This window comes from Falco naumanni, chromosome 14 (genome assembly GCF_017639655.2).
Source record: "Falco naumanni isolate bFalNau1 chromosome 14, bFalNau1.pat, whole genome shotgun sequence".
Lineage (NCBI taxonomy): Eukaryota > Metazoa > Chordata > Aves > Falconiformes > Falconidae > Falco > Falco naumanni.
Window position 1 is genome coordinate 15,647,076 of NC_054067.1, and position 27,823 is coordinate 15,674,898.

Consider the following 27,823-nt stretch of genomic DNA (forward strand, 5'->3'; position numbering starts at 1 on the left):
CTCTTGACCTCATTACTCATTTCCAAGTTTGCAGCACCCTTTGCAGAAAGGATGGTTAGCACAGACAGCTCAGCAGGGTGTTTGGAGACCTGCACCTCTCTGGGCAGTGACAAAAAAAAATTCAAAGCAGGTCTTCCTGGTGACAAGTGTGTCTGGCTGTGATGGAAATGGTGTGCCAGTGGGCAGGAGAACTTGAGCTGCAACACAGCTATTTGCCACTGGTTCCTTGGAAAGGAAATATCTCCCCTAGCAAAAGTATTGGTAGAACAGCTCATCTACACAGTGACCATGGTTTTAGCTTTCCCACTGTTCAGAAAGAGAAACATCTTAAAGAGCCTCGTGTCGATGCTTCTGGTAGCACCATCCTGCTGCAGCACTGCTGTGGGAAGTCTCCATCCTTCATCTGGTGCATCCCCAGGGCACTGCAGGGAGAGGCAGTCCCCGGCCTCCAAGACACAAGCTTGACATTTGTCATAGTGCTGCCACCATTCTCCTCTGCAGAAGCCCCCCCGAGCCACTGGGACCACTGGTGTGGAGGCAGGAGTTTGGGGCTGAGCCCATGGTGCCTCATGGCCCATGGTCATGCAGTGTGGTGTGCTGGCCCACAGGCCACCTCCAGCTGTAGGGGTCCTGCATGTGTGGTGCATGCCGGGATGCTGCTGTGGAGGAAAGCAAAAGAGAAAATGAATTCCTGGTGCGCTTCAGCACTCCCACTTATCACACACAGCTGCCTCTGCACAGCTGAGGCATGTTAAGGTGTGAGCTGGGACTGGTGCCAGTGGTATCCTTGCCCTCATGTCCAGGTGTCTCCCCTGACCTCTGCAGCTGGAGCTCCTTTGCTTTGGAGCACTGAAAAGAGGGATCTGCCTGGGTTTAGTTCGGGAGGTACCTTCTCACCCTGTCAGGATGGTTTCCATAGCACCAGGGATGCTCTTCTATTTCCACTTCTGCACATATTGTTTCCTATTGATTTTACTAATGAGGAAAATGTGTTTACTAATTAGGAAAATTTACTAATGAGGTTTCTGTGTGCAACCTGTGAGCAGCAGTTCCTGCAGAAGGTTGTCTGCGCCACTGTGGCCATCAGCAAAACCAGCTGTGTGAGGCTGGGGCTCAGCCTGGACCCAGGCTTTGCACCGCCCGCCTCTGGTCACAGCATCGGGGCTGCCAGGCTGGCTTGGGACTGTCACTTGCTCTTCCCCACCATGGCTGCCAGTGCAGCGCTAAGCCAGACCTGGGCTCTGTCCCTGCTCCCGTGGTCTGTGGGGAAAGCAGATGTGGCCGGACCTTGAGGAGACACACGCCAGCCATGGGGCACTGCTTCCTTGGCCGTGCAAAGGAAAACCTGCAGCCGAGGTCTGCTCAGACACAGACATTCCTGAAACACCAGTGCTTTACGCAAGTCATACTTAGTCTCTTCTTTAAGCAGGTTTTGTCCTTGGCCTGAGCGCTAGGAACACGGTTATGTTGGTAGCAGCTTTTGCAGATTGAGTTTGCTTTTCTCCCCACGAAGCCCCTTGCCCTGCAGCCTGAGGACTACCTGAGCTGGGCACACGTGCCCACGGTGCAGGGCAGGTGATGCTGCAGGCGTGCTTGGCTGCAGGGCTCCTCGGGAGTCACCTACGGCATCTTGTCCCAGCATGGGACAGCAACACCTCCCCAGGTGGCTGCACGCAGCAGGGATGGAGGGGTGGACCGGGCAGGCAGAGGAGCCAGAGGAGTCAGTAGATGGCAGAGTTGTTTTAGCATCCGCTCTCTGCCGGGTCTCCCGCAGCCTCACAAGGATTTTATGATGGATTTGTTATCAAGATGATGCCCCAAAGCTCGGGCCATTGCAGCCTGGCCTAGGAGCAAGCTGGGGCTGGGGCTGCTGCAAACCAGTCGGTCAGGGCAAGCGGTCAGGGCAAGCGCTCAGACTATCGCGCCGCAGCAGCGGCGAGGCTGGCACCTTGCAGGGAGAGGGCTCCTCGCAACGCCTACGTGCCTGGCTCGGAACATCCCGCTGAGGCGAAAGGGCTGTGGGTTACCATCGCAGTATCTATTGCATGCCATCGAAGGCGACGCTGTTCTGCCTTTGCATCGCTTTGAAAGAGATTCCAAATCGGATTTGCTGCCTCTTGACTGTGTGTGCATTGTGTTGGTTGGGCTCTCAGACTGAGCGTTGCTAGAGAGCATGGCTGCAGGTGGATTTCTACCCCAGCACAGATCTCTCCTACCCCCGGGCGATGCCTTCTCCACAGGGATGGTTAGTCCCAGGCAGGAACTGAGGATTTTATGCAGAGAGAGGGGGGAGAAATGACAGTGAAGGCTGAAAGGGGATGCAGTGAAAAACCACTGAGTTCATTCTTGTAGTGGTGAAGAAAGCCCTGTGATGGGAGTCTTATGGAGGTCAATGTGTGTGAGGTTTTGAAAAAGATGAGTAATTTGCATTAATATTGCCTTAGCAGGGGGGGTTGTGGTTTAATACAGGAGAGAAAGGCAGAAGATTGAGTTAGTGGCTGCCAAATCAACCCTGGGAGATTGCCCATCTCTTGATCATTTCTGATAGGGATCCAGATGATTCGCTGCAAGATGTGTTAGTGCCACACAGCCCTGGTATATGGCCAGCCCAGAGCTCAGCCCACGCGAGGGCTCACTGCAAACCTCTGGTTACGGAGGGACAGGCTGTGCTGTGTCTCGCCTACCTCTCATGACAGAACCTACCCAAAATCCTTGGGGTCTCATCCATCCCAGTGCTGCACATGGCAACACCTCCCGAACTTTGGCCAAGAGGTGCAAAACCCTCCTTAGGGCACAATGCAAACCCTGACCTATGGGCACGTCCCACCTGTGTGGCTGGGGACCCTCGAGCGGTGGGACCGGAGGGCTGGGTGGCTCTGCCACAGCAGGGCTGGGTTTGACCCCATGGAGCCCAGCAAGTGCTTGGAGCCGGCTGCAGCAGCGGCTGCTGGGGGCTCAGCCCCACAGGGTGGAGAGGAATGGCAGCGTCCTCCCCCTCCCAGGGCTTTTGTTTTGTTTGCGGATGCAGAAGATGTGGTCCTGGCTGCCTTTTCATCCCGTCTCGATAGGGCGAGTGGGGGAGGAAGGGGCGATGCAAAGGCGATGCTGGGACCCTCCCCACCCACCCCATCGCACTATGCCGTGGGAGGCAGCCGCTGGCACCGGCAGCCCCGCAGCCTCCCGCAGGTTTTGCTTTTCTCCGCTCTTACCCTCTCCTTTCACAACATGAAAGGGCAGAGCCTCGCTGGAGCGTCTCGCTGTGGCTTTGATGGTCGCAGGCCCCCACACCCCGTGCCGGGGAGAGCTGCTTTCGGCACTTGGCCGAGTGTGGGGGGATGCATGGGATGCTCCCGCTCCCTTCCGCTGTGACTCAGGCAGCAGGGGCTTGTTTGGCAGGGCCGGGGCTGTGGGGCTCCCCACGCCAGGCTCTATTTTTAGGAAGCTGGGAGAAGTAGGTGCAGCCTTCACAGCAAGAAGTTTCTAGTGCAATTTGTGGTTTCACAGCTTCACTAAGGCTCAGCATCAGCAGTTTAGAGGCTGGGTGCTCTCCGTGGCTCAGCACAGCAAGGCTGGCATCACAGCCCAGATGTGGTGCGAGAGCCACATGGTCACAGGGCTTTCCATCCTTTCTGGGGTCACCGAGGCTTGTTCCTCTGCCTTTCCCTGCTCTCCATCCACCTCAATCCCCTTGGGAAAGGCTGGCTCAGGTGTGTGTCTGTGGGTGGCATGAGTGGGATGGAGGGAAGGGGGCACAGGGGACAATGGCCCTTGGAGGAGTGTGGCTCAGAGGGGCAGCAGCACCCCAGTGCCACCTCCTGCAGCTCTTTCCCATTGCTCTTTGCTGCTATGGAGAGTGGCAGGGAAGGGGCAGGTGTCTCACATCTCTGGGGAAAATGCAATGGAGATGACGCTCTACACCCTCCTCTGATCTACCTGCTGGGGAGAAGGAGCCTGGGACAGCTTGTGTTCATGTCTGCTGGAGCCTGGAGCTGTTGCTGACCTCTGCATGGGTGTCTCCGTGACTGAAGGCCATGATGAGTGACGGGGCTGCAGCCTGCTGTTACCACCGTAGTGGCTGCAGCCATCATCTTCTGCTCTTCCCTTCCACAGAGAGACATGACCATCATGAGTATCGACACAGTTGTCTCTCCTTGAGGCTGCTTCTTGCTGCTCTGGATTCCAAGAGCTTTCTCTCATTCGTACCGAAGTAATAGACAAATGGAAACTGCAATGCAATTGTTCCTTCTCCGGATGCTGGTGATGTTTTCTGCGGTGTTCTGGCTATGTCTGTTCCCCCTTCCTCCCTGGTGATGGGTTGTCCTGGAGACATGAGAGCTGAGAGGATACAGGAGAGGGAAAAATCGAAAGAAGTGACAAAGCAAATGGTGGAAAAGCTCAACTTTCCCTTCTGCTCATGGCCCTGTGCTGAAGGGACTTACTTAGGGTTTCTCTCATAAGTTCCCTTCCTCATTCCTCCCACAGCATCACAGGCAAACTCCTTTTGTGACTCAGAATAAAATCTCCTTTTTGAATGTATTGTTCTTAGTACCGCACAGCACCCAGCTTTTGTTAATTGTGAGGAGCATGTGGGGTGAGCAGCACATTATAAGGAGCAAGTCAAGAAACCACAGCGGGCACCCAAAAAAAATATCACTCTCTTCTCATCAGCTTTCACCTTGCTGCCTTCAGAAATGCTCCCAGCCTTTGACAAATCACCGGCACAGGCAACCGGATATTTTCTCAGTAAACAAAACTCTGAGCACTGAGTACAAGTGGAGACAATGTGCTGATCAGCGGAAATACCACAACTAGGTCAATAGGAATGCAAGCGATGGATCACATTTTCCCATTGTCTCACCCGGAGGTGATCTGGCTGGAGGAACTGTGCCGGCTGGGGTGCACAAGCGACTGGGTACGGTTGTGTTCAGAGGGTTTGGGGGGTGACAGAAAACCCTGTTGTTTTCTCGGTGGTGGGCTCGTCACCAGCTGAAGGTGTGACTTCACCTTCCCCAGGGTTATCCTACGCAGGCAGGATCTTTCCTCTGGTGTTGGGTCCTCTCCCACAGCCCATCATCCCTCTGGACTATGCTCCTCTGTCCTGGTTTCAGCTGGGATAGAGTTATTTTTTTTCTCAGTAGCTGGTGCAGTGCTGTGTTTTGAATTTAGTGTGAAAACGATGTTGAGAGCACCCTGATGGTTTTCATTATTGCTAGGTAATGTTTATACTAAGTCAAGGACTTTTCAGTTTCTTGGGCCCTGCCAGCAAGAGGGCTGGAGGGGCAGGGGAAATGGGGAGGGGGCACAGCCAGGACAGGTGACCCGAACTGGCCAAAGGGATATTCCATAGCATAGGGGGGTGGGGGGGGTGGGAGTGGTGTTGGCCAGGGCCTGCCGATTGCTGCTTGGGAACTGGCTGGGCATCAGTCCGCAGGTGCTGAGCAACCGTGCTGTGCATCACTTGGGTATTTTCCTTTCTGGTTTTATTCCTTTCTCACTCTCCTCATTACAATTGTTGTTATCTTTATTTTAAACATTCCTTATTATATTTTATTTTCATTATTTATTCTTATCTCAACCCATGAGTTTTATCTTTTTCCCAAATCTCCTCCCTGTCCCTCTGAGGGGCAGAGGGAGTCAGCGAGCGGCTGCATGGTACTTGGTGGCTGGCTGGGGTTAAACCACAACATCATTTTTCCCCAAGGCTGATCCCCCCTTCTGCCACACTCCTCTATCTTCCTACAGCAGCCAAGCAGCCCAGGATGTGCAGCCATGATGCTACCTGGCCCTGGAATGGCATAACATGGATTTTGAGGGTTTTGAGGGTTTTGAGTCTTTCCCTCCATCCCTACCATCCATGTGAAGCAGTGAGGTGGCAACAGAGCGTGTCCACGGGGGCCATCACCACCACACACCCCATGGCAGCTCTGTCCTCCTGGCTGCCTGGCTCTGCACCGTGGTGGTGGTGGGATGGCCCAAGGGGGCTCTGCCTTCCCCAGGGCTCGGCCAGCACCTCCTGGTAGGTCTGGCACTACTGGCATCGACTCCTGGCTCGAGCCGGAGAAGCCACAGGACCGGGTGGGGTGGGGTGGAGGAGGTGGCTCCCCGGCTCTCACCACCAGCCAGGACAGAGAGGGGCTGGATTGCTGACGTGGAGCAACGGTTACCTGAAGAGGAGCAGCCAGCCTCCCCTCCCCGCTGATGAACCTCTGCCAGGATCCCTGCTGTCATATTTTCCACCCAATTTCTCCTGTCAGGGTGCCGGTGACTAGCGACTCTCAGTTTCCTGGTTTGCAGCACAAGCCGGCCAACCCTCCGGTGAAGTTTTGTGCTGGGTACCCAAAACTGGAGCCTTTCCCAATCCTCCTCTCCGAACCTGGCAGCCCCTCCAAGGCTGCCGCTGGCTCCAGCCTCCCCAGCAATGTGCAGGTGATGGGGTCAGTGATGCACTTGGGGTTTCTGGCAGGTTCTTCTCATTTTGGTGAAACAGTGATGGGTGCCTGTTCAGAAACAGCTTTGAAAAGGTTTTGTCTGCCAGGGACAGCCAGGTCTCAGGCATAACTGGATAAACCCCCACTTGCTGCTCTCTGCAACACTCATCGCTGAGGTTTCACTAGTTACTGGCTGCCTCTCAGTCCCGACACTCAGAATTCAGGGAAAGTATTAAGTAACGACTTCCCTTGTCATTTTGTTTCTCATGTAAAGACTTGCCCCAAATGTGAGTGTTAAACTCAGAGGAAACTCTGAAGAGCCCTGGAAAATGCTGGTGAGCACCGCGGGGCTGAGGGATGGGATGAAGGCTCTGGGGAGCGTGCGCTGCTCCCCGCCGTGGCCCTCAGCTGTGTGGGGTGTCCCTGGGGATGTCCACCATGAAATGGCTTTTTGCCTGTGGCAAGCTTGCCGTGATGGGGACGGTGTGTAGGAGCTGGGTGTCAGACCAGACGTCTTCCCAAAGATAATGCCAATTTTAAGATAAAAAGGAATAAAACTAGCAGCTTGGCAGAGCCCGCAGGCTGTGTGTGGGTTTGGTCCCATGCACAGCAGGGCTGCAAGCCCAAGGGACTGGGTCCAAAGCCTGGAAATGTTGAGGGGACCTCCTTTGGTGATCCAACATGGTGCATCCTCAGCACCATTTGGGTCACCTCACTGCTACCAGAAGGATGCTCCTCTGGAGGCTGGGTAGCCCCGGTCAGCTGCACGGCTAGGCAGCCCTCAGAGTACGGGCACCCAGGGACGGGGACCCCAGCGGCCACTGTCTCCTCTAGTAGGCAAAAGTGACACGGGGAGCTGGCAGTCCCGTCCCAAAGCTCCCATTGTTGCAGAGGGGTGACAATCCTGGCACGGTGAGGGGTTACACATCTCCAGGGCACCATCCAGGTCCTCAGCCCCGGGCTGTCCTCTACCTAGCTGCTGCCCATGAAGACCCTGGTGCCATCCCACACTTGTGATTTGGATGGTATGTTTAGGAACACGGTGACCTGCCAAAGTCAGGCTCTGACTTGGTTGCAGACATGTTTGTGCTTTGTTACCAGCTTTTGCATTTGCAGCTCGCAGCGCCCTAACCACACAGGACAGGATGCGAGAGAGTGGGTAGATAAGCAAAAGTGAACGCTGGACTCCATCCTGCAACTCTGAGCAGCCCAACAAGGCGCGGTGTACCCTCCTCTCCTGGGGCTGCTGGTGAGCAGCGTCCTGCTCAGCGCCCTGCTGCTTCTAGCAGGATCCAACCCTTCATATGCTGCATGCTGTGCTGGTTTTGGCTGGGATAGCGTTCGTTTTCTTCACGGCAGCTTGTATGGGGCTGTCATTTGGATTTGTGCTGGAACCAGTGTTGATAATGCAGAGATGTTTTAGCCACCGCTGAGCAGCGCTTACACAGAGCCAAGGGCTGCTCTGCCCCTCACCCCACCCCACCAGTGAGCAGGGGGGCACAGGGAGCTGGGAGGGGACACAGCCGGGACAGCTGACCCCACCTGACCCAAGGGATGTCCCACACCATGTGACACATGCTCAGCATACAAAGCCGGGGGAAGGAGGAAAGGGGGGGCGTTCAGAGCGATGGCGTTTGTCTTCCCAAGTCACTGTTACTCGTGATGGAGCCCTGCTCTCCTGGGGATGGCTGAACTCCTGCCTGCCCATGGGATGTGGTGAATGAATCCCTTGTTCTGCTTTGCTTTGTTTGCACATGCAGCTTCCTGATCAGAGTATCACCTTTAGCATGCTACTTTGAAAAGAAGTTTACATGATGACTGTCTTCAAACCAGTCCCCCAGCCCTCCTCTTCTGCACCCCAACAGAAACCCAGATTTATCCCCTTTATATGGAGACAAGGAGGTCTGTCCCCTGTAGCAAGCAGTGAGGACCCCTCTGCATTAACCCTAAATTATTTTACTGGTGGTGCATGGCTACACAGGTGCCAGATGCCTGAAGAGCTTGGGGGCAAGACCTCACCTCCCTGCTGCTCGCTTGAGACACGTGGGGGCATATGGGTTGCCCAGAGTTGCATGGAGGTGATGCTGGGAGGTCAGCAGCTGGCAGAAGTGGCCAGCAACCCCCCACAGCCCTTCTCACGCCTGGGTCTATAGATATAGGTAACATGGGTAAGTGGGGACAGGGCTGAGATGGCTTGTGCCCTTGGGTGTGAGGTGAGCACCTCATTAGGGTACCAAGAAAGCTGCTTAAAACTTGTCTCTTCAGAGTGGTGGCCAAGCACCAAGACCTAAGGTCCTGCTGTCCGTCAAGGAGCATGAAAACTGAGCCCACACTAGGGTCGCAATGCCCATACAGATGGTCTTTTCTCCAGGATCATACAGCCTACCCAGGCAGACTTCACCCATGTGGAGCACAAGGTCAGAAATTAGCACAACACGTGTGCCTCAGCCAAGCATCTTCACTGCAAAGTCATCGGAAACAGGGCAAAAATCCTTTGTTGAGAAACAACCAAGTTCCCAAGTGCTTCCTAGCCCCTGGCAGCCCATGTCTGTGTGTTCATGGTCTTCAGTTCTTTGAAGACAACTTGTCATGAAACTTTCATCCACAGCAGAAAAAAACCCAGCCAGGGCATAGTCTGGATTGTTTCAAGGGCAAATATGAATATATGGAATAAGAATATCTCTCTGCTTTTGGTAGAACGGTAGGAAAAAGCATGGAAGTGCACCAGAGAAGAAAGTCTAAGCAACCTTTTTTGTTGTGGGAGACGGTAGTGAACAAACTTACCCACTACGAAGAGCTTTTTCCAGGAAGTGTAGGTTGCTGCAACCTGTATCCCTTCAGCAGCGGGTGCTCACACAACAGTTCTCATGCTACTTGCAAGCAGTGCATTTGAAGGCGCCCCAGCAACGTGCACGGAGGATGAACGAACCCTACAGCCCTGCAACACCCCGACCCATCAGCAGCACCTCGCCCAGCACCATGAAAATGTTCATGGGCTTTCTTGCTGTATTTATTGTAGCACAGATGATTGGGACCGTACTCTTCTGTTTGTATCTTCACATGAAGATGGATAAGGTAAGTGGAGAAATAAGGTTGTCTCTGTTGGATCGCTAACGTGATCTGCCTTCAGCTGCGGCGAGATGTGCTCACCAAAAGGATGAACAAGGTAGAAGATGATGCTGGCCACTGGATGGATGCAGGAGTGGCATTTATTACACCTGACTTCTCATTTCTACTTTAATTTGCCACTAAGATGTATGCTGAGGAAGAGATCTGTTCCTTTCATTAACAAAATGAGATTGGATCAATCGAGAAGAGCCGTTAGCAGCAAACCTTGCAGCCCATGGCCAGTCCAGGGAGAGGAGAGTGTGGCTTAAACACACAAGTGCTTATTTCAGGCTTGCGGTTGATTTTTCTGGTGCCGTAGCACTTGGCAGCACTGTGACACGAGGCACAAGGATGGGTGGTCCAGAAATGAATTTTTTTTTAGTGTTTGCCTGTATGAATTTTACCAGCATCTCACTTCAGATGCTGTCTTTCTGTTTAGGGAGGAAAGGAGTGGATCCCACTCCTTTGTCTTCTTTTGAAGAGACGGAGTATTAGTGATCCTGTCCCATACTTGGGACAATATTTAGCAAAAAATCAAGAACTGAAAAGCTGGTTTTGAGGTTGCCATGACTGCAGCTGCGCTGCACGATGTTTAAAATCACCAATCTAAAACAAATCAGAAAAGACTACCAGGTAAAGAAATAAAATGCATCTAAAATCCAGAATGAGTTCTCCCTACCAGATATGAGGATCGTCATTACTGATTTTTGAATTTTTTAAATTGAAATTTAAGTGGGTGACTTCTGACCTTCAAGGGTGGAAAGAAATCCTGAGCTAGAGGGACTTAAAAGTCAGGGCGATGGAAGGGGACTTTGCTGCAAGGAGGTTGCAGCCTTGGAGTGAAGGGGTGAGTAGAGGGTCCCCGGCAGAGCAAAATGTGGCTGCACAGGGCTGTGGCAGGGGTTCAGAGGTGGCCAAAATGCAGTCACAGGTGGCAGGAGGGTTTCAGCAGCCTTCAGAGCTTGTGGCAGGGCTTCAAACCCGACCCTCTGCATGCCAGTGCTGCCTGCACTGAGCACTCTGCCAGGATGTGTCTCCTCGTGTCCACCCGCACTTCTTTTTACTGTTTAGCTGAATGTTAGGTTTTTACAAAAAAGTGGTGTAACTTCAAAAATGAGTATTATATATATTTATTTATTCTTTTTTGGGGGGTGATTTTTTTACATCTGTTTTTTTTAACCTGAAGTTCTCGGCAGAATTCAGCCCCAACCCAGAAGTTGTTTTAGTCTCTTGGCAGCTCTTCTAGTCGATAAGCTAGCTGAAAAAATGAAAAGCCGGGCTGCAAGGGCAGGGCAGAGTGGGGCTGGGTGAGCATCCCAGCTGCCTGCTGGGGCCACTGGGGCAGTGGCAGCAAGCCCTGAGCGACCCGCTGAGATGGTGTGCTGCTGTCTGTAAATGCAGGTGGGTGGATATTTGCCACCTGTGTTTTGGGAAAGGCAGAGTGGGAATTACAAATACAAAGTTAAGGTGATAGAAAATAGGAAAAGATCCTGAGCGATCATCCACTCATTCAGCATTGCCAGCCAGGGTCAGCCCCCCGGGTGCAATTCCTGGCGGATGCAGGTGTAGATGCTGTGCTGGGCGGCTGGTGGGAGCGCTTGGTACCCGCGGTGTGTCTGCCCGGCTCACCCCGATGCTGAACAACTGATGCTGAGCTTTCAGGCTGTGATCTGTCACTGGCAGGAACACAGTGTGGCTCTGCTGCTGGCCATTACAGGTTTCCCACTAACATCCCATTCACTCTCTCTTCTCTCCCTCGCTGGCAGATGGAAGAGGCATTGAGCTTAAATGAAGACTACATCTTCCTGAGGAAGGTACAGAAATGTCAGACGGCCGAAGGTCAGAAGTCGACATTATTGGACTGCGAAAAGATTTTAAAGGGCTTCCAGGACCTCCAGTGCAAGGTACACTGCTGTTAGGCAGATAAAGACCCCACTGAAGGTGGAGGAGGGCTCCCAGGCACATGCACAGCTTCACCCCAAGCTTTTTTTTAAGACCATGGGCACCCTTTACTTTGGGGCTGCACAGACATGCTCTTTTTTATGCTATATTCTTTTTACACGATATAATTGAAAAATCTCATCCATATTTTTCTCAAACCAGTCTTGGTCAGAGCACGTCCAGCTGCAGCATGCTGAGGGATGCTTGGGGCTTGTGGTGGGAGGGATGGAGCTGCAGCCACCCTGGCACTGCACTCTGATCCCAGTATGAAAAATATTAATATTCTGCTGTCTGGCACCTAGCTCCAATCCTGTGCCAAGTGGCTGTGAAGATGCTTGTGGCCACCTGCCGCTGGGAACACTTTTATGCCCACTTTGCTCAGGTGTCGATGATTATGCAAGGCTTGGGCCAGGCAGTACAGCTGCCAGCAGCCGGTGAGGAGGAGGAGGATGCTGTGCAAATGCCACCCCACAGGCTCAGGGATGGCACCTCCAGCCAGTGCAGCGGCTTCTCGTGTTAGGGTGCAGAGAACTGAACCTGCACTGTAATGCCCTCTTAGAGCAGCTGAGGGCTGCCCAGCCAGGGATGAGGTGCTCTCAGCCTGCTCAGCCCTTGAATTCACTGTTTAGGAGTGGCTGTGCGGGCCAGAGCAGGCAGGAGAGGGACATTTCTTCCTCGTTGTCAGTGTCCAATGACATCAAATGCCTCAGCTAAATCTTCGGATTTGCATTGGTACCAAACTGACAACAGAAAATTGTGTCTCAGATGGACCCTGCCCAGCAGCCCTGAAAACCCCTTTGCAGGGACTGGGACGTGCCTGGCTGGCTGGGCAGCATCTGCAGCATGGCTCACTGACATGGTTTTAAATGAAAAGGAAATGGTTTTTTTGTTTGTTTCATTTTTTTCCAAATAAATTTTCCCCATTGCATAATTTTAATCACATAAAACCTAAGATCATAAACCCTACAACCCCCTTGCTGCACACAGCCAGCCAGCCCATGGCCCTGTGTGGTCCCGGGGAAGGTACTGGAGGGGCCTTGCGGTTCCAGGTACCCTCTGTCGAGAGCTGGCAGGGCTGTTGGGGACAAACCGTGCCAACCCGAGCAGTGAGCGCAGCATCCTTTATACAGAAGCTTTCAAAACCATTGATTTTTACATCTTAAAAAAAAAAAACCACACATTTTTGTTGTTGTTACAGGACGGGAAAGCCAGCAAGGAGCAGCCCAAGTTTGAAATGCAGAAAGGTGAGTCTCCTGGTGCCACCAGTGCACCCCTGGCTGGCTAGGGCAGGAGGAGCTTGGCGTGGGGAGGGCTTTCCTTCACCCTGCAGCAGCCCACTGGTGCCCCGGGGCAGGGCACGGAGGCAGGGGACGGGGCTGGGCTTTGGAGCATCCCCATGGGGGTAGGACTGTGCACAGCGCGGGGCTGGCAGAGGGGGTCACCGGGCATGGCTGTCTCACCAGGGCAGGCAGCTCTGGGTGCCACAGTGCCTGGAGCTGATGAAAATGAATCCAAATTTAAATCTGTGGCCTTTTTGCATTGCAGGCCATGAGCATCCCCATTTGATGCACAAGGATGAGACATCTGTGGCAGGTAAGGGGCAGGCACATCCAGCTCCCATTCCCATGGTGGGTAAGGTGGCACAGCCTCCTCAGCAGGATTTATCCCTCAGAGGCTCCACCTGGAAGGCAACTGTGTGTTTTTGCTGAGCAGAGGCCAGATCCTGCCTCACTCAGGGCTGGTGGGGGGTGGGGACACGACGACTTCTGAGTGTGTCACTGAGCTGGATTTGGCCCATAGAGAAATATCAAGGGTGGGAGGTGCCACAGTCCCGGCAGAGGAGCTGTGCTCCGGTGGGGGACCGCGGGTGCCAAGGCATCAATAACACTGGCTCTTCCAAATTGCAGCAGAAAAGAGGCAGCCGGTCGCAGCCCACCTGGCAGGTCACCAGAGCAGCAAGACAGTCTCAGGTAAGACAGACCCGCTCAGCACTGCCTTGGCCAGGGAGCCAGCGGGGCATGGCAGCATGTGTCCCCCAGCCGGACCCAGCAATCCTGCCCCGTGGCTCAGTAAGGGCACGGGCAGGGACAATACAATCCCGGCATGAAAGCATGTCCCCAGAGTACAGCAAACCTCTCAGTGTAATGTCACCACATGCACCTGTGCCACATGGTTCGTGCATCCCATGCCAGCTGTCCTCAGTAACCTTATTTATGCCTTCCTAGAAATGCACCCCAGTGGCTTAATCTTTGCAGTGTTTCTCATGAGCAGAAAACTATTTCTTTTTGTATGTAATGAAACCAACCTCTCATTTTTCTTTTGGACTCAAAATGCAATGCTTCTGCTCTCCTGGACGTGTCTTGCCAGGGTGGCTGCTGTAGGAGGGCTCTGCTGGCATGTTGTATCTGCTGATCTAGTCATCAACTTACCTGTAGTGGTCCTGATAGCAATGTGGACGAGGTGATGACTTTACAGTCACAGCATAGATAGCTCCAAACTGACCTAGGCAAGATGCACTTATTGACAGCCTCAGCCAGGTCAGTTTTGAGAAATGCACGTGAGTCCATTTGCACATGTGCATCCCTCTGCACAGACCGTGGTTGCTCTCGCAGCTCTGTCCCTCAGCGTAGCCTTAGCTAAGGAATATCCCGCAAGAGCAAGGATTACCAAAGCGAGCAAGAGGTTGCAAGGTCAGTCTCTCAATCAGGCAAGGCTTTCGCAATCTGAGTACTTTTGATTTAATTCTGGAGTAACTGCCAGTAATCGGCAACCGCTCTTTCCATCTCTGACGCAGCATTTCACCCAGAGCTCAGTCTGCCTATGGAAAGCTTAGTGTTAGATAAGATCAAAGAAGTGAGAAACTTGCTGCATTTTAAAACTCCCTGCTTAAGCACTTGTTGAGCCTATAAAGCAGGTTGAAATTCTCCAGAGAGCAGCAGTTACCCAGAGCTCGGCTCCACGCCTCGGCAGTCAGGCACAGAGGGAATAAATGTCCCTGTGGGATGCACGGGCACAGACCGTGGGCTGTGTGGCTCCCCCAGGACCCCCCGCTGTGGGGACTGGGACTCTGGGCTGGGACGGCTGAAATTATTACTCCCCTTGGAGCTGGGTTGCTCACCCATACTGCTCTTGCAAGTGTCTCTGGGACTGGGGAAGGCGGAGGTCCAAAATCGCTCCCAGAGGTGGCAGCTGAGCTCAGCCCCGACGGCCATGGCCTCCTGGTGTCCGTGGGGACTTACCTGTACAGACTCTGGCAGGAGCCCCTCCTCATGAGCTACTCCTACGCTCTGATGACAGTGACAGTGCTCCAAAAGCCCTGGCAGCAGCGGGTTTGCGTGGGCAGTGGTCCCAGCGGTGGGAGGCGGGAGTTGCCACGCAAAACCCTCCCAGCTCTGAACGCTGCCAGGGACCAAAACTGTGGGACGTTGATTTTTGCACTTCCTTGGCAAAGTCTCACCTTCTTCAGAGGCCAAGTGGAGCATGGACTTTGGAGGAAAGGCAGCACCCAGTTGGGAACACTGTGTGCCCTGGGATGGTGCCTCTGGAGATAGGAGCTGCGGTGTGTTTTGGCAGTGCTCTGAGGGCTCGGAGGCTGTGCCACCAAAAGCTGTGGAGACAGCAACCCTACGGGGGTGGGCACAGGGGTGTTTGGCCCGCGGTGGCAGCCGTGTGCAATCCTCCACCCTAAGCATTTCCACTTGGTTGGGTGAAGGAAACCAAGTGCTCCTCTGCTTGCATGATGGATTCAAGGGTGTCAAGGCCAGTGACCAGGAACAAGGGTTAAACGTGTCCTGGCTTTGGGGAAGGGGACCCTGCTCCCCTGGGCTGGGGATGGTGTCCTGGGGTGGGCAGGAGCCAGCCCTGCATCCCGCAGCAGACAGAGGCTGTGATGCCAAATGTCTGTGGGGTGTCCCCCCAAAATCAGCCTGCCAAACTGGATGTCACCTTCGCCAAGCTCATCTGTCGTGCTTTCCCCCTACAGTGCTAGAATGGAGGACAACGATGTACGGCCCCATGAACAACAAATCGCTATCCTACCAGGAGGGGAAACTGAAGGTGAAGGAAGCAGGGCTCTACTACATCTATTCCCAAGTCAGCTTCTGCACCAAGGCGGAGACTTCAGCACCCTTCACCCTCTATATTTATTTGTATCTCCCCATGGAAGAGGACCGGCTCTTGCTGAAGGGACTAGACACACACAACAGCTCCACGTCTCACTGCAGCCTCCAGTCCATCCGGGAGGGCGGTGTGTTCCAGCTCCGGGAAGGGGACATGGTCTTTGTCAATGTGACAGACTCAACACGAGTGAACTACAGGCATGGCAGCACCTACTTTGGCATCTTCAAGTTGTAGTGAGGAGGGGGCCGCCCCAAGCTGGGGGTCCACCCAACTTTGTTGAGCAAAGTGGCTTCCCCTGTTTCCCGTATTTATGTTCCTCTGTCTCTTCGGTTTTCTTGTTTCTTAATGTGTATATTTTGTTATTTATTAATGAGGGCCAAGGGGCCCTGAGAACACAAGTGGAACAAAGTTTGAAGCTGTTGTTGTTTGCACTTTGCTTTTTTCTTTCGTTGCCAACAGTTTGGTACATGCCTGGGTCTGCCATGCCCCACGTGCCTGGCAGGGTGGATGTCCCCGTTATGTCACAAGAGCTTTATTTAGCGAGCTCTACCATCAGCGTTTCTTTCCTAGCAATGTAGGATGGCTCAGGGCACTCCAGCCAAGCTAGGTTGGTACATATCTTCCGTACCAATCTGTTTACAAAACATCAACGGAAAAACATTAAACGGCTTAGGAACGTCTCCTCTAAAGGAATCAATCAGCCAAGCACTGTCCTTACGTGCTAGCTGCTGGTGATGCATCGTTGCCATCCTAACTGTCTGCTTTATCTTGAGAACCTCCTTTTTTCCACCCATGCCTATCTACGAAACTCAACCAGCCTTCTTGCTTAGGGTGGCACTGCCTTGGCCCTGGTCGTGCTCAGTGACAACCACCCTGCAGCACAGGGGCGATCGGTGGCAGGGGACACTGCTGATTTCAAGTCAGAGTGTGGGTAAGGTGCCAGTGGTGCTCTGCTCTTGGTGACCCAAATCTGCTCACCAGGCTGTCCTTCTCCCAGCTCTGCAGGTAGAGTCTGGACCCTCCTCTGCCTGCGGACTGTTTCACTCCCCTGTGGAACGGGTGTTGGCCAGCACCATCACGTTTGGACCTGCCTCCTCTCCTGAGACCCCTCCTGCCCTAGGAGGACGACCAGGAAAGCATGGGGGTGGCAGGGCCAACTGCTTCTTGCCAAGCCCTCCAAGGTACATGTGTAGAGCATCTTCTGGTTGTCCTCTGTGAGGACGCGCCCACAGCAGTGCTTTTCCTGGAGCTCCAGGAGGGCAAGGCTGTGCAGACGGGCAGGACCCCCTCTCAGGCAGGAGGTACCTGGGTGGCACTGCATGCTGGGCTCTCCCTGACCCCCTTCTCCAGCTTGGCCCACAGAGAAAGTGAGCTGAGCAACAGCAGGGCACAAGGATCTTGATGCAGCATTTTTTAAAAGCATCTAAAGATGCCAAAGGTGGCCAGTCTGGAGCGTTTGGTTATACAGGTCACACTTGTTGGAGTGCAGAAGTTTGGAAACACTCCTGGAAGCCAACAGGTTTGCAAGTGGAAGAGCTTTCAGATTTGGGCAGTCCTTAGGGTTTTCTTGGCTGGAGGCTGCAGGTCTGGTCCTAACACGGTGCCTGAGTGCCACCACTGCCGGGACGGATGGGGCAGTCTTCGCACAGCTCCTTGCAGTGCTGGGTGCCCGACACGGCCCCCTCCCAAAGCCAGCGGAGGAGAGCTCAGAGCCACTCTGGTTTTACTATAATTTAATATGTATTTGTTGGCAGTTCTCCCAAAGCGCCTACCTAACTTCATCAGGGAATCGAGCACTCTTGTCTGACACAATGTATAAAAACTATTTATTTAACTAAAACCATCTTATTAACGGAGAAGCGCCGCATGCCAAGGGACTGTGCATGGCCAGCGCTGTGTTTTGCAGCGTATTTCAACATTCATGGTTCCCCTTGCTGAGAGCGGGGGTTCGTCCACTGTCACCCTACAACTAATACAATTTGGGAATGAAGAGACAGGGTGCTTTGTGTGTTTTGAATGCCGCTCACTCTTCTCAGCGCCAGGCTGGGGTTTTCCAGGCTCCTGCTTGGGGTCTGGGGACAGAGGGCAGTGGGGTAGCACTAGGGGGCACAGGGGGAACAGCCAGTCCCTAAAAGCGTCTGGGGGCAACCATCCCACCCCACTCCTTGGGACATGTTGGGGTACCAGGGCCATGCAGTGCTGGGGACATTTTGGCTGGAGGAGGGAGCAAGGACCCCCCTGCCCTGGGAAGGCAGCAAGGCCCTGGGGCTGGAGCCCCCTGCACAGCTGTGAAGGAAAAGGGTGGGGGCAAATTTAAAGGTATTTAGGACACCTGGCTGGAAGAGGACTCTTCCTGCTTGTACCTGCAGGGATGTCTCAGCTTTGGAGCAGAGGGATGGGTGCTGCACAAGGTAGGATCCTATGGGTGCTGGGTGCAGGGGCTGGGTGGCCGCTGCCTCCTGCGGTGGGTCCCACCACCTCCTGCGGTGATGTGGGTCCAACTGCATCCCCGCTGCTGCTGGAACCTGGCCACCCTTGCAGGCTGGGCTCGCTAAGGCAACGCTTGCGTGGCTGGAGAGCCCCAGAGCTTTGCAGGGGAAGTGGAGGTGCCCAGCAGCGGTGGGGGCGTGGGTGGGAGCCACGGGAGAAACCAAAGACGATGCAAACCTGCATGGTCTGAAACGGGGGAGAAGCTGGCTGGGAGCAAGTGGATGGGGAGGGAAGAGCTGTGAGGAGTGTGTGCATAGCTGTTGTTGGGTGTCCACGTCCTTCAGAAACAGTTTATCATGGGAGAGGGGAAACGGTGCACAGCCTTGAACCCCCTGCAGCTCCCAGCTCCGTCGGCCAGGCGGGTTGAGCTGGGCTGCAGTCCTGGCCCCAGTCACTGAGAGGGGATCCAGGAGCTGCAAATTGCATGGAGAAATAGATTTTCCTGCGTGACTGGGGGACTCAATTAAAGAAGAGAGAACAAAACAAAGCATAAAAGCACAATAAATGCTGTAGCGAGAGCAGCAGATGCCAGTTGCCACCTCCCCTGCCCACGGGCTGCCTGCCCAGCCCAGCCCTGCCTGCACCGCTGCCTTTCCCAGGGCTTTTGCTGTTTCTTGCCTCTGTTTCTTCATTTGTCAAAAATAGCCTGTGGGATTCGGATGTGAGGTAGTGTGTGGGAAGGGAGGAGTTGCGATTGCTGCCATCCAGCTGTGGCCTTCTCCCGAGCAGTTTTGTTCTCCCTGGCCCCTGCCCAGTGCCGTGGCAGGTGCAGGTTTCCTCTACCTGTGGAAAGTCTGAACATCACCAATACGTTGATTTTATTTTTTTATTTATTTATTTTTTCCCCTTGATGTGGGCCCTCTCTGTCATCCTTGGGCTGTGGATTTTACTGTTTCTGATTTTTGCCCTTTCTAAGAAGGGGATGAAAGGGTGATGAGTACGTGGGTCACATCAGCATGGCAGCTGATGGGGGGGCACAGGCAAGCAGTGGCAGGAGCAAGCAGCAGTATAGTCATCTGCTGGGAGAGGTGCTTGCATGGCTTAAGACGCACAGCTCACTGGGAAATGTATTATTATTTTTTTTTTAGTTCTGTATAAAAAATGAGATTTTGGTTCAGGTTTTTTTCCCCTCAAAAAAGGTTGGGATGCCAGTTTCCAAGCAGGGTCTCTCCAGCTGGTGCCAATGAGCTCAGGGCTGCTGGGCAGCAGCAGCTGGAGCAGGGCTGCCCACATGCTGCGGGGCTGTGCACAGTGGCCACCGAGATGACAAGCCTGTCCTAGCATCTCTGCACTGCTTTGGGGTCTTTTTTTTGTTGCTGTTGTTTTTGGTGTGTTGTTTTTTTTAAATCCCCCTTCCCAGTTAGGCACTGGGTGCCTGGGTGCCAGCCTGTGGCAATGGCTGGGGCTGCACAGATTTAAGCTGTTGGTTGGGCTTTTTTTCTGGTTTTTCACATTGATGGTCGTTTGGAGCCAAACTTCATTGCCTGGGAGCTGCTGGTGCTACCTGTGTTGGAGCTGGGTTGTGCAAAGGGGCTGTTTGGGGGCTGGCATAAGAGAGGGGGCCAAAGAGACCCCACGTTCAGCAGGAGAGCAGGATGGGCGGTCTCTGGTTAAGGTGTGGATCTCATGGGGACCTGGGAGTGAAGATGCTCCCCCCAAGATGAGCCTGGGGGATGCTCCCTCCTTGCTCTTGTGCCCAGTGCAGGCTCAGGGGCACTCTGGTCTGGGTATGGCTCTGGTCTGCCTCTGCAATAATTCCCTGAAGTGCCACTTGGGTTCAGGCTGGCTCCCTTGCAGACTTCATTGTTTTTCCATGATGCACCCGAGGCCAGTGTTCTTTTTTCACCTTTTTTTTTTTTTTTTTCCTGCTCCGACTGCTGTGCTTGTGGAGGGAGAGCAGGGCCTGGCCCTCCTGCCCTCGATCCTCCCGCTTTGGCTGTGGGCTGGGAGCGCGGTATGTCTCTACCAAAGAGTTAAAAATACCAGCATGCAGGAGAGGTCTTGTCCAAGTGGTAGACCAAAGGAAATCCTGTCACCACACCTAAATGCCAGAAAAAAACACACGCTAACTAAGAAAAAAAAAAAAACAAACCCAAAACAACAAAAAAACCCAAACTCAGGCAGGAAGTCACTTATCTACAGCAACCTGCCCGCACAGCTAATTCTCCCTAAAGCATCCTTGTTAGCAGAGTGCAAGCAGAACTTGAGGGATGGAACCGCATCTCCTTCCCCTGGGACCAGGTGCCCTTCCCTGCTGCAGGTCTGGGCGGTGGTGGGAGCAACAGCTCAAGTGCCAGCATCAGCATTCACACCAGTATCCCTGCCAGCAGCCAGTACACTGGAGGGTGGATGAGGCACCCACGGGCATTTTGAGCAAATCAGGGATGCCCAGAGCAAGCGCTGGCTTTGCTTTTGTGGCGGAAATGAAGCAGCACCGAGAGCTAAGAAGCCATTTTTATCCTTCTTTATTTGTTGAAAATGTCAATTAAAAAACTGTTCAAAATAAAAACATGTTAGAAAAGTTGAACTTGCATAAGTAGTTACAGTAAATAAACCTACATGACAAAGATAAACTGGAAGGCAGCTGACACAACATCCATCTAAAGACAGACTCACTGGAACCTATTTACAAAGCACTGTAAACAAAGTAAATATGGAAACATTGCTGTCCATCCGGCATGGCTTCTTTTCCTTTTTATTTTCTTGTCTTTTTTGGCTTCTAGCTCTTGACGAACGCTTGATCCAAAAAGTCCCAGTGTGCCCTCCATCACATTACATCTTACGAACATGCATATGTACACAGCACAGGTTTCAACTAAACCAGGGAGCAACGAGGAAACAGAAACGTTTCTACCCTCTCCTTGGAGTGTAAGTGACCCTTCGTTTGCTGCCTAGCACCCAGTGCATGTCACCAGCCTGGCTCCCAGCCCACTTTTGGGCGGGCAGCAGGACCGGACAGTGCTGGGGTGCCTGGGCACAGCACCCCCGATCAGCGGCGCGAGCTGCTCAGTGTGCAGCAAAGGCCATCATCCTGGCAAACCATTAACCAGCACGGTAGAACCTGCCTGCTGACCAAACTGCTCAACGGCATGCCTGCACCGGGATGTGGGGAGCTGCCATCCAGCTGGGATGCTCTGGAGATGGCAAATGTAGCCAGAGCAAAAAAAGACCTCCGTTTTGTCCTAGGAACAGCTTAGATTTAGAGAGGTTTTCTTTTTACACTCCTTGTGATGTTTTGGAGTCTAGCTCTCCCCAAACACCATTTGCTATGTTCTGGCTAAATTTTAATTGCAAGGAGGGAGTTGTAATTATTGCCTCTATTATGTCCTTCATGACCAACGTAACGATATGACTGTAATGAGCTGTGGTGTGTCTGCACACCCTGGGACCATGCTGCCCTGTGATATACATTAAGACTTATAATTAACTGTAACAGAAGGTTACTTTTATAATGCTGCTAAGGAACAAAGGAAAACGTCAGTTCTAAACTAGGGTATAACACCGAATAAGATGAAGATAGCCAATACATATGCATGTTGCCTGTGTGCTGTGTTCGAGGTGCTGTGCAGGGATCTGGAAGGGTGCTGACCATCCTTGCCCCAGGAGCGTTCCAGCTCTTGTCAAAACATAAATACCTTTCCTATTCCGAGAGAAAGTTCCTTTTTCCTAGCAGAAAGCCCGTTGGGGGGCAATGGGGGTAGAAGTGGTCATTGGCTTTGTTCCCAGCTAACGCGGGCAGATGGGAACAGGGAATCAGCACGTGTGGGGGTTGTTCCTTGTTGTCAAGCAGTGTTTATATTTCACACAGAGAAAAGCATGTCCTGCAAGGGGAAGCACAGCAAAACTATAAACTCATATGATACCTGGACACTCAATGTGAAAACAAAGAAGGGAGTAGGAGTTCTAGGTCATGCATAAGAAAAGGGATGTGGGGGCAGAACAGCAGTTACCTGTTGCGCTAATCACGAGCTCTTAGGAGGCAGCACTGTGCAACATACCTTCCCATGCGCTCTGACAGGTGCTCCAGATCTGACTTCCCCAAAGAGTTCGAATGTCTTCATGTTAATTGCACATTTTAATCAGTATCAAGGCCACACGGGAACCACAGTATTGCTGGGCTCTAGTTCGCTACAGTCAACTAACGGGGAAAAAGAAGGTGGATGGGACAAGCTTCCCCAGCTGTGATTATCTGAAAAGAGGAGCATGGTGCTTCTTGGTTTCTGCTCAATGCTACCTCAGTAATGTTTTCATTCAATAAATAGGTACCGGTGCTTTTGGAAAGAATGAAAGCATTAAAAAGTGCTTAAGCTTCCTCTAGGAAACTGCTGCCAAACCCTTTGTGAGCAGCAATCATTAGCAGAGTTTGTATTTGCTCCCAGTAGCAGGTACGATGAGGTATTAGTTGCTGCAGATGAATTGTGAATCATGGACCGCTTGCTTACTGGTTTAGTTGTGATTGATTGTTTCTGGTTTATTTCCTTATTGGATGGAAGAAAACCTATTTTTTTTTTTCTCTATGACTTTTTTTTTTTTTTGGTAACAAAATTCCCCAAACCAACAAAATAAGGAGCAAGAAGAGGCAAAGGATCCAGTTCCGCTTCCCAAAAACCACCTGAGGTCACACACCACTGCCAGCAGCTTCTCCCCAGATTCAGGCGATCAGGGACGACTTGCGCCCCGTGTCCTCTCTGCCACACTCGTCCGTCTGCTTCAGCAGCCTTCTAACCAGCTTCTCCAAGTCCTTCCTGGATTTAAGCTCTTCCTCCAAACACTGTTTCATCCTTTTGTTCTCCTGCAAGGTAAAAAATAAAGAGCTAAAGATGCAGGTGCGATGAGGTAGTTCCACACGCCTGGTGCCTCAGAGGTGATGAAATATCAGGGACATCTGACAGGCCCTGCTGGCTTGTGAGGATGGACACCACAGGTTACTTGTGGCCTGATCCACTCAAGCAGACCCTTAGTACCTTATAGACCTGCACAGAAGTCCCTGTGACTTTGAGCAGGCAGAAGCATCCTTGTGGAAACCTAATTTTAGTCTGTCTTGGAGGACCCTGTCCTCCTGGGGTGGGCTCTCCCACCTTCAGGCGGGGGGCTGGAGGGAGGACGAATTTCCTCTGAGTCTACAAGAATTGGTACCTACCAGACCCCTATAAAATGAACAAGTTGAAAGGGTTTTAGAGTAGGGGGCAAGTTTCATGTTACCACAAAGACCAACTCCTCCTTCCCTCCTGCTGGCTCTGGTGCTCAGCAATTGTGTGGCGAGTTGATTCAGGGAGCTAAAAACCAGAAGAAAACTAATGCTGGCTCAGGGAGCTGCAGGATCAGACCAGCATCAGCAAGACTCTTCCAGGGCACTGACCAGTCAAAGATAATGACCCAGTGCAGCCTGGCTGGCTTCTGCTCAAGCCCCAGCACAAACAACCCCGCTCAGAGTACCTGCTTCAGTTCTTTGACTTCATCTTTCAGTGCATAAACTGTGTCAACAAGGCTCCTGCAAAAAGAAATGCCAACGTTAAAAAAAAAAAAATTAAAAAAAAGCTGGAGTATAGCAAAACAGCAACAGCAAGGGAGCTTTCGTGAGTGAGGTGCTGATGGGGAAGGTGCTTCCAGCTTCTGCTTGGCCAGCATCAGGCTGCTGCGAATGCTGCTGCCTGTGAGAGGATTCTGGAAACACAGCCCAGGAGCATTTAATAGGCCACTGGTCTGATATTCAGGGCTCTTTTCTAAAAACTCAAGAAAAATACCTTGTTCTGCTATCTTTTAAGTTATCAACAAAGGTCTGTGGTTTTTTGGCTTCCCTGCTTATGCTACTGCAATAAATAACAATGATTTTAAAGCTGGAAATGCCCGAGCATCTTTTGTAAAATAGCTTTGATTCCTTGAGGTTATACTGCAAAAATAACAAGCACGAAAGCAATGCGCTGTCTGGGTTAGAAAAGGAGCCGATCAGCGCTGTCGCCCAGATGCTGAAGCTGGGTAGCCCTCACAGACAGGGTGCCAGGCAGGCTCCCGAGGGGTAGCAGCAGCCCAGTATGTCAGAAGTTAAAAAAAAAGCCACTTGTTTGGTTCTGTCCTCCCCGACGCCATTAGCTACACCCAGATAAGCTCTGGGACTCAACGAACTGGCTCTCAGGACCCAGCGCATGGACTCCCGGAGGGTTACAGCCACGTCACGGCAGCTGGCTGCTCTGTCCTTAAAAAGGGACAAAACAGCAACTGGACTAAGGCAGCGGTCGGTGAGACCAGCCCCGCTCCTCTGCAGGGGCGCAGAAGGAGAGCGCGTCGGGTTTTAACGGCTTTCCAAAAAGCATCAAGGGGATCGGCCAGCAGCCACGCTTACTTTTCCTCCGTGACAGTCTGGCCGTTGCTTCGTGTTTCCTCTATGATGATTTTCTCTTCCTCAGGAAGAAGGACTTGGGGGATGGAGTCTTTACGGGAGCCTGTGTACAAGAATTACCCATCAGGAAGAAGAAGGGAGACGTCTCCCCGGTGCCCACGGGGCTCTGGAGGCAGCAGCCCTTGCTCTCTCCGCTCCTCTGCGGGGACACAGGGGCTGGAGAAGCCACCACCTATCTGCCACGGTTACGTACGGGCTTATACGTACCACCGACCTGGCGCTAAAGCAGCAAGTGGAAAGTTTTCAGGAGTGCTCGCTGCATCTAAAGCTACGTCATGACTTATAAATGAAATTATTCGATTCGAGTCAAGAGCTCTCAGAAGAAACACGGCCTCCCCTCTTTAAATGTACCATTATTTGATAGTTCAGTGATTTAATTTGACATCTCACCAGCAATGATAAATAGTTATATTTCCAGAGTTGAAGATGTTAGATAGGTTCTTATGAAGCAGCTTGTTCTTAAACACGCAGCTGATTGAGAGATAATATACATGCTTCCTTTCTAAAGCTGTATGCAACCCGAGATTACCATCACGTTTTCAGTGCTGACAGCCACAGGCACTCACTAGGTTTGCTTAATTCCTAACAAGTGCTGGTGAAATAGCGGTGTCTCATCTGCCCTCCTACCAGCTTCATTCTCTGTGTTTAGAAGAAAGACAATGGCAACTAAACCACTAGGTAGATGAAGCTCCCTTATCTTGAAGATTGAACACCACACAGTTTCCTAGCATGAGCCTCACTGCTGTATGATGCAACCATCTGCTCTTTCTCGGAGGGGTTATCAGTGTTGCAGGCGGAGTAAGAACTAAATAATCTGGTTGTGTGCCCACCTGAGCTGAGAGCTTGCTGGAAACCTGCCCCGGTGCAGTACGCTTCAATCACCTTCAGGATCTGAGCATCTTCTTCCAGTGCAGCAGTACCTGTAAAACATTGCAATCAACAGCTATCACAAAAGGCAAAGTGCGCTGGCTTTCACCTGTCCCAGCCTTTGTTCTGAAGTGCCTTAAAAGCTGTTTCCCTGACCAACACTGGGGCTTTACCGAAGTCCCTTTTGAGGTCATTTACATTTTCTGGCCTTTGCAACGTCCCGAGGCATTGAGCATCACGACTAAACTTCTAGCTGCTAATATATCTAACATATCTAACATCACTTCTAGCTGCTCATCTCAGAAAAACCCAGGGGGTGATGCCTGGGTGCAGGAGCACTGGGAGATGTGTAGGCAGAGCAGCTGTGCTAGGAGGGGTCTGGGACAGCTGCGTCACAGCAGGATTTGGAAACGTGAAGTCTTCATTTCCAGCCTCAGCTCAGTGTTGTCTTCTCAAGGGAGACAACTGACCTTCAAGCTGCATACTGCAGGAGCTCACCGCTGGGTGACCATGGCCTCTCATGTAAAACCCCCAAGGGGTGTCCCAAGTGGACTTCGGGGAGCTGTCAGGACACCCCTCTTTGGAGGTGAACACCCCTGCGGGGACAGGGCCTGTTTTTGTTCCCTGATCCCCCACGCAGACTGTTGCAGGTGAGGATTTATCCCGGCTCTCAGACATACTTTGCGCAGTTTTACTGCAGCTCTTCACTGCTCGGAAGTAGTTCCTTGGCTCTGCACCCAGAACAAGGCAACCAACAACCCGTGACCTTGTGCTAGCCATCATGAGGAGGGTGGCAGCACGGCTGGCAGTCAGAACTGGGAGGGGATCTGTCAGAAGCTGAGGACCCTTGCTCAGCAGCACGTAGGCTTGCGCACAACGTGAGCATACGGTTGCATCCTGCACCATAAGAAAGGTTGTTCTTAAAGTCCCATGGAGATCACTGAGTACACAGAAACCTCCAGAAAGAAGAGAAAAATACAACACTTACTTTTCCGAATAACAAACTCTTCATCAGATGGTTTTCTCTCAGTTTTCCTTTTTGGAAGAAACTTCTTCATTGTTTTTGGACTTTTGCTGGAATCCTATAGAGAAACAGACTCTTGTGTTTAACCAGAACCAAGGACAGCCCAAACAGCAGAGCAGCGCAGCTGAATGCAGCTATCCATGTTGCACACAACACATTAGAAAACTACAAAGCAGACAATGACAAAGTTGGGGAAAATGATGCTTTTTGCCCTTCCTATGCGCTAGTTGTGGCCAACTGCTCCCTGGAACAGCAGAGGGAGTTGCACCTGCGGGGCTGGGCTAGGACAAGCTCCTCTAGCAAATTCAACCCTCGGCTAAGATCCTTTAGCCAAAGAATTCAAACACATTCACAGCACTTTTTGTCTGCTTACCAGCTCTGTGGTCTCTGTTGGAAAGCCCTATATAGTTGCGTATTTCCTTGACTTGATTTCTAATATAAAACAGTTGGCAAATAACATTGCTTCGAAGTGCACACAATTTGTTTGAGAGTATAAACCCCCCCTCCGCATACACAGAGAACAAACACACACACACAAAGTTAGTGTCTGCTATGACTCCACAAGTAAGAAACACAAGCTTTTATCTTCTTCACCGAGTTACAAGTCTTGCCGATTTGGAGAGAATTAGTGTATTAGTAGGTTACATGCAATACAGATTTCAAGCAGGAGAAGAGGCACACCAGGAGTTTAAGTACCATAATACTAAATCCTTCTTGTGAGTTATCTCCATATGTATTTGCCAGTCACTACTGACTCTCATGATAACTAACTGATACAGCCAGACAAAATTAGGGTCATGCAAGCACGAGAAGCATGAACAGGAACAAGCATTCTTTGCCACAATAAGCCAAAGAGATGTATCTACCCTTACCTTTAAGATATAAGACATCCTCTACAATGAATATGCAAAGAAAGAGAAGATGAGTGTGAGAGATTGATGATTTTATTGACCGAGTCCATTAAATCCACAATTCTAAAACACATTTAAATGTTAGTCTTGCGATTAATGTGGCACACCCTCTGTACTGGTTTTAGAGCACTACCAACATGCAAAGGAGCACCGTGTCATGCAAAACTGAAAAAATTACATGTGAAACGCATGGTTAAGTGGGCATTAATACACTCTAAACACATCAAAACAGAAAACATGCCTCCTCGGTTAGTAGTAGGTTTCTGCAGATGTTGGTTGTCTAAAATGGTGCTTAAAAATGTGGGACCCACTGGTGCAGCCACCCCACGTGCCCGGCTCTGTGGGATCAGCTCAGGGTCTGGCCCCATGCTCAGCACCAGTCCTGCAGTCTTCAGCCCAACCCTGCCAGGATGATGGGGTGCTCTGCCCATCCTGGTGACAAGTCTCCCAGGACTGCACCTTCTCAAAGGGGACCTCCTCAGAGGGGACCTGCCATCCTCACTGGAGACCTGGCAGCATCAGACATCAGCATCTCTCT

At 52.0% G+C, this 27,823-nt stretch overlaps 2 protein-coding genes across 5 annotated transcripts in view; one reads left to right on the forward strand and one right to left on the reverse strand.

Moving 5' to 3' along the window:
- The first annotated feature begins 9,293 nt into the window (after positions 1–9,293).
- CD40LG (CD40 ligand) lies at positions 9,294–16,023 on the forward strand. Its single transcript, XM_040614477.1, has 6 exons — positions 9,294–9,503; positions 11,303–11,440; positions 12,676–12,721; positions 13,023–13,070; positions 13,385–13,447; positions 15,460–16,023. The coding sequence occupies exons 1-6, from the start codon at positions 9,348–9,350 to the stop codon at positions 15,828–15,830; spliced, it is 822 nt and encodes a 273-aa protein (XP_040470411.1). The 5' UTR covers positions 9,294–9,347; the 3' UTR covers positions 15,831–16,023.
- A 4,512-nt stretch (positions 16,024–20,535) lies between these two features.
- Positions 20,536–27,823, reverse strand: part of ARHGEF6 (Rac/Cdc42 guanine nucleotide exchange factor 6) — a 40,576-nt gene continuing 33,288 nt past the window's right edge. For 2 of the 4 annotated variants that reach the window (XM_040614604.1, XM_040614607.1), the window contains 6 exons: positions 27,247–27,267; positions 26,339–26,432; positions 25,314–25,403; positions 24,427–24,526; positions 23,523–23,577; positions 20,536–22,878 (listed from right to left, as the gene is read on the reverse strand). In XM_040614604.1, coding sequence (XP_040470538.1) covers positions 22,738–22,878; positions 23,523–23,577; positions 24,427–24,526; positions 25,314–25,403; positions 26,339–26,432; positions 27,247–27,267 — 501 coding nt within the window. In that variant the 3' untranslated portion in view covers positions 20,536–22,737. The remainder of the gene's footprint in view (positions 22,879–23,522; positions 23,578–24,426; positions 24,527–25,313; positions 25,404–26,338; positions 26,433–27,246; positions 27,268–27,823) is intronic. The other 2 variants (XR_005830984.1, XM_040614605.1) reach the window with 2 other exon arrangements.

Coding starts and splice junctions, on each gene's coding strand:
- CD40LG (XM_040614477.1), top strand. CDS start 9,348: ATGAACGAACCCTACAGCCCTGCAACACCCCGACCCATCAGCAGCACC. Junction 11,441..12,675: donor TCCAGGACCTCCAGTGCAAG/GTACACTGCTGT, acceptor TTGTTGTTACAG/GACGGGAAAGCCAGCAAGGA. Junction 13,448..15,459: donor GAGCAGCAAGACAGTCTCAG/GTAAGACAGACC, acceptor TTCCCCCTACAG/TGCTAGAATGGAGGACAACG.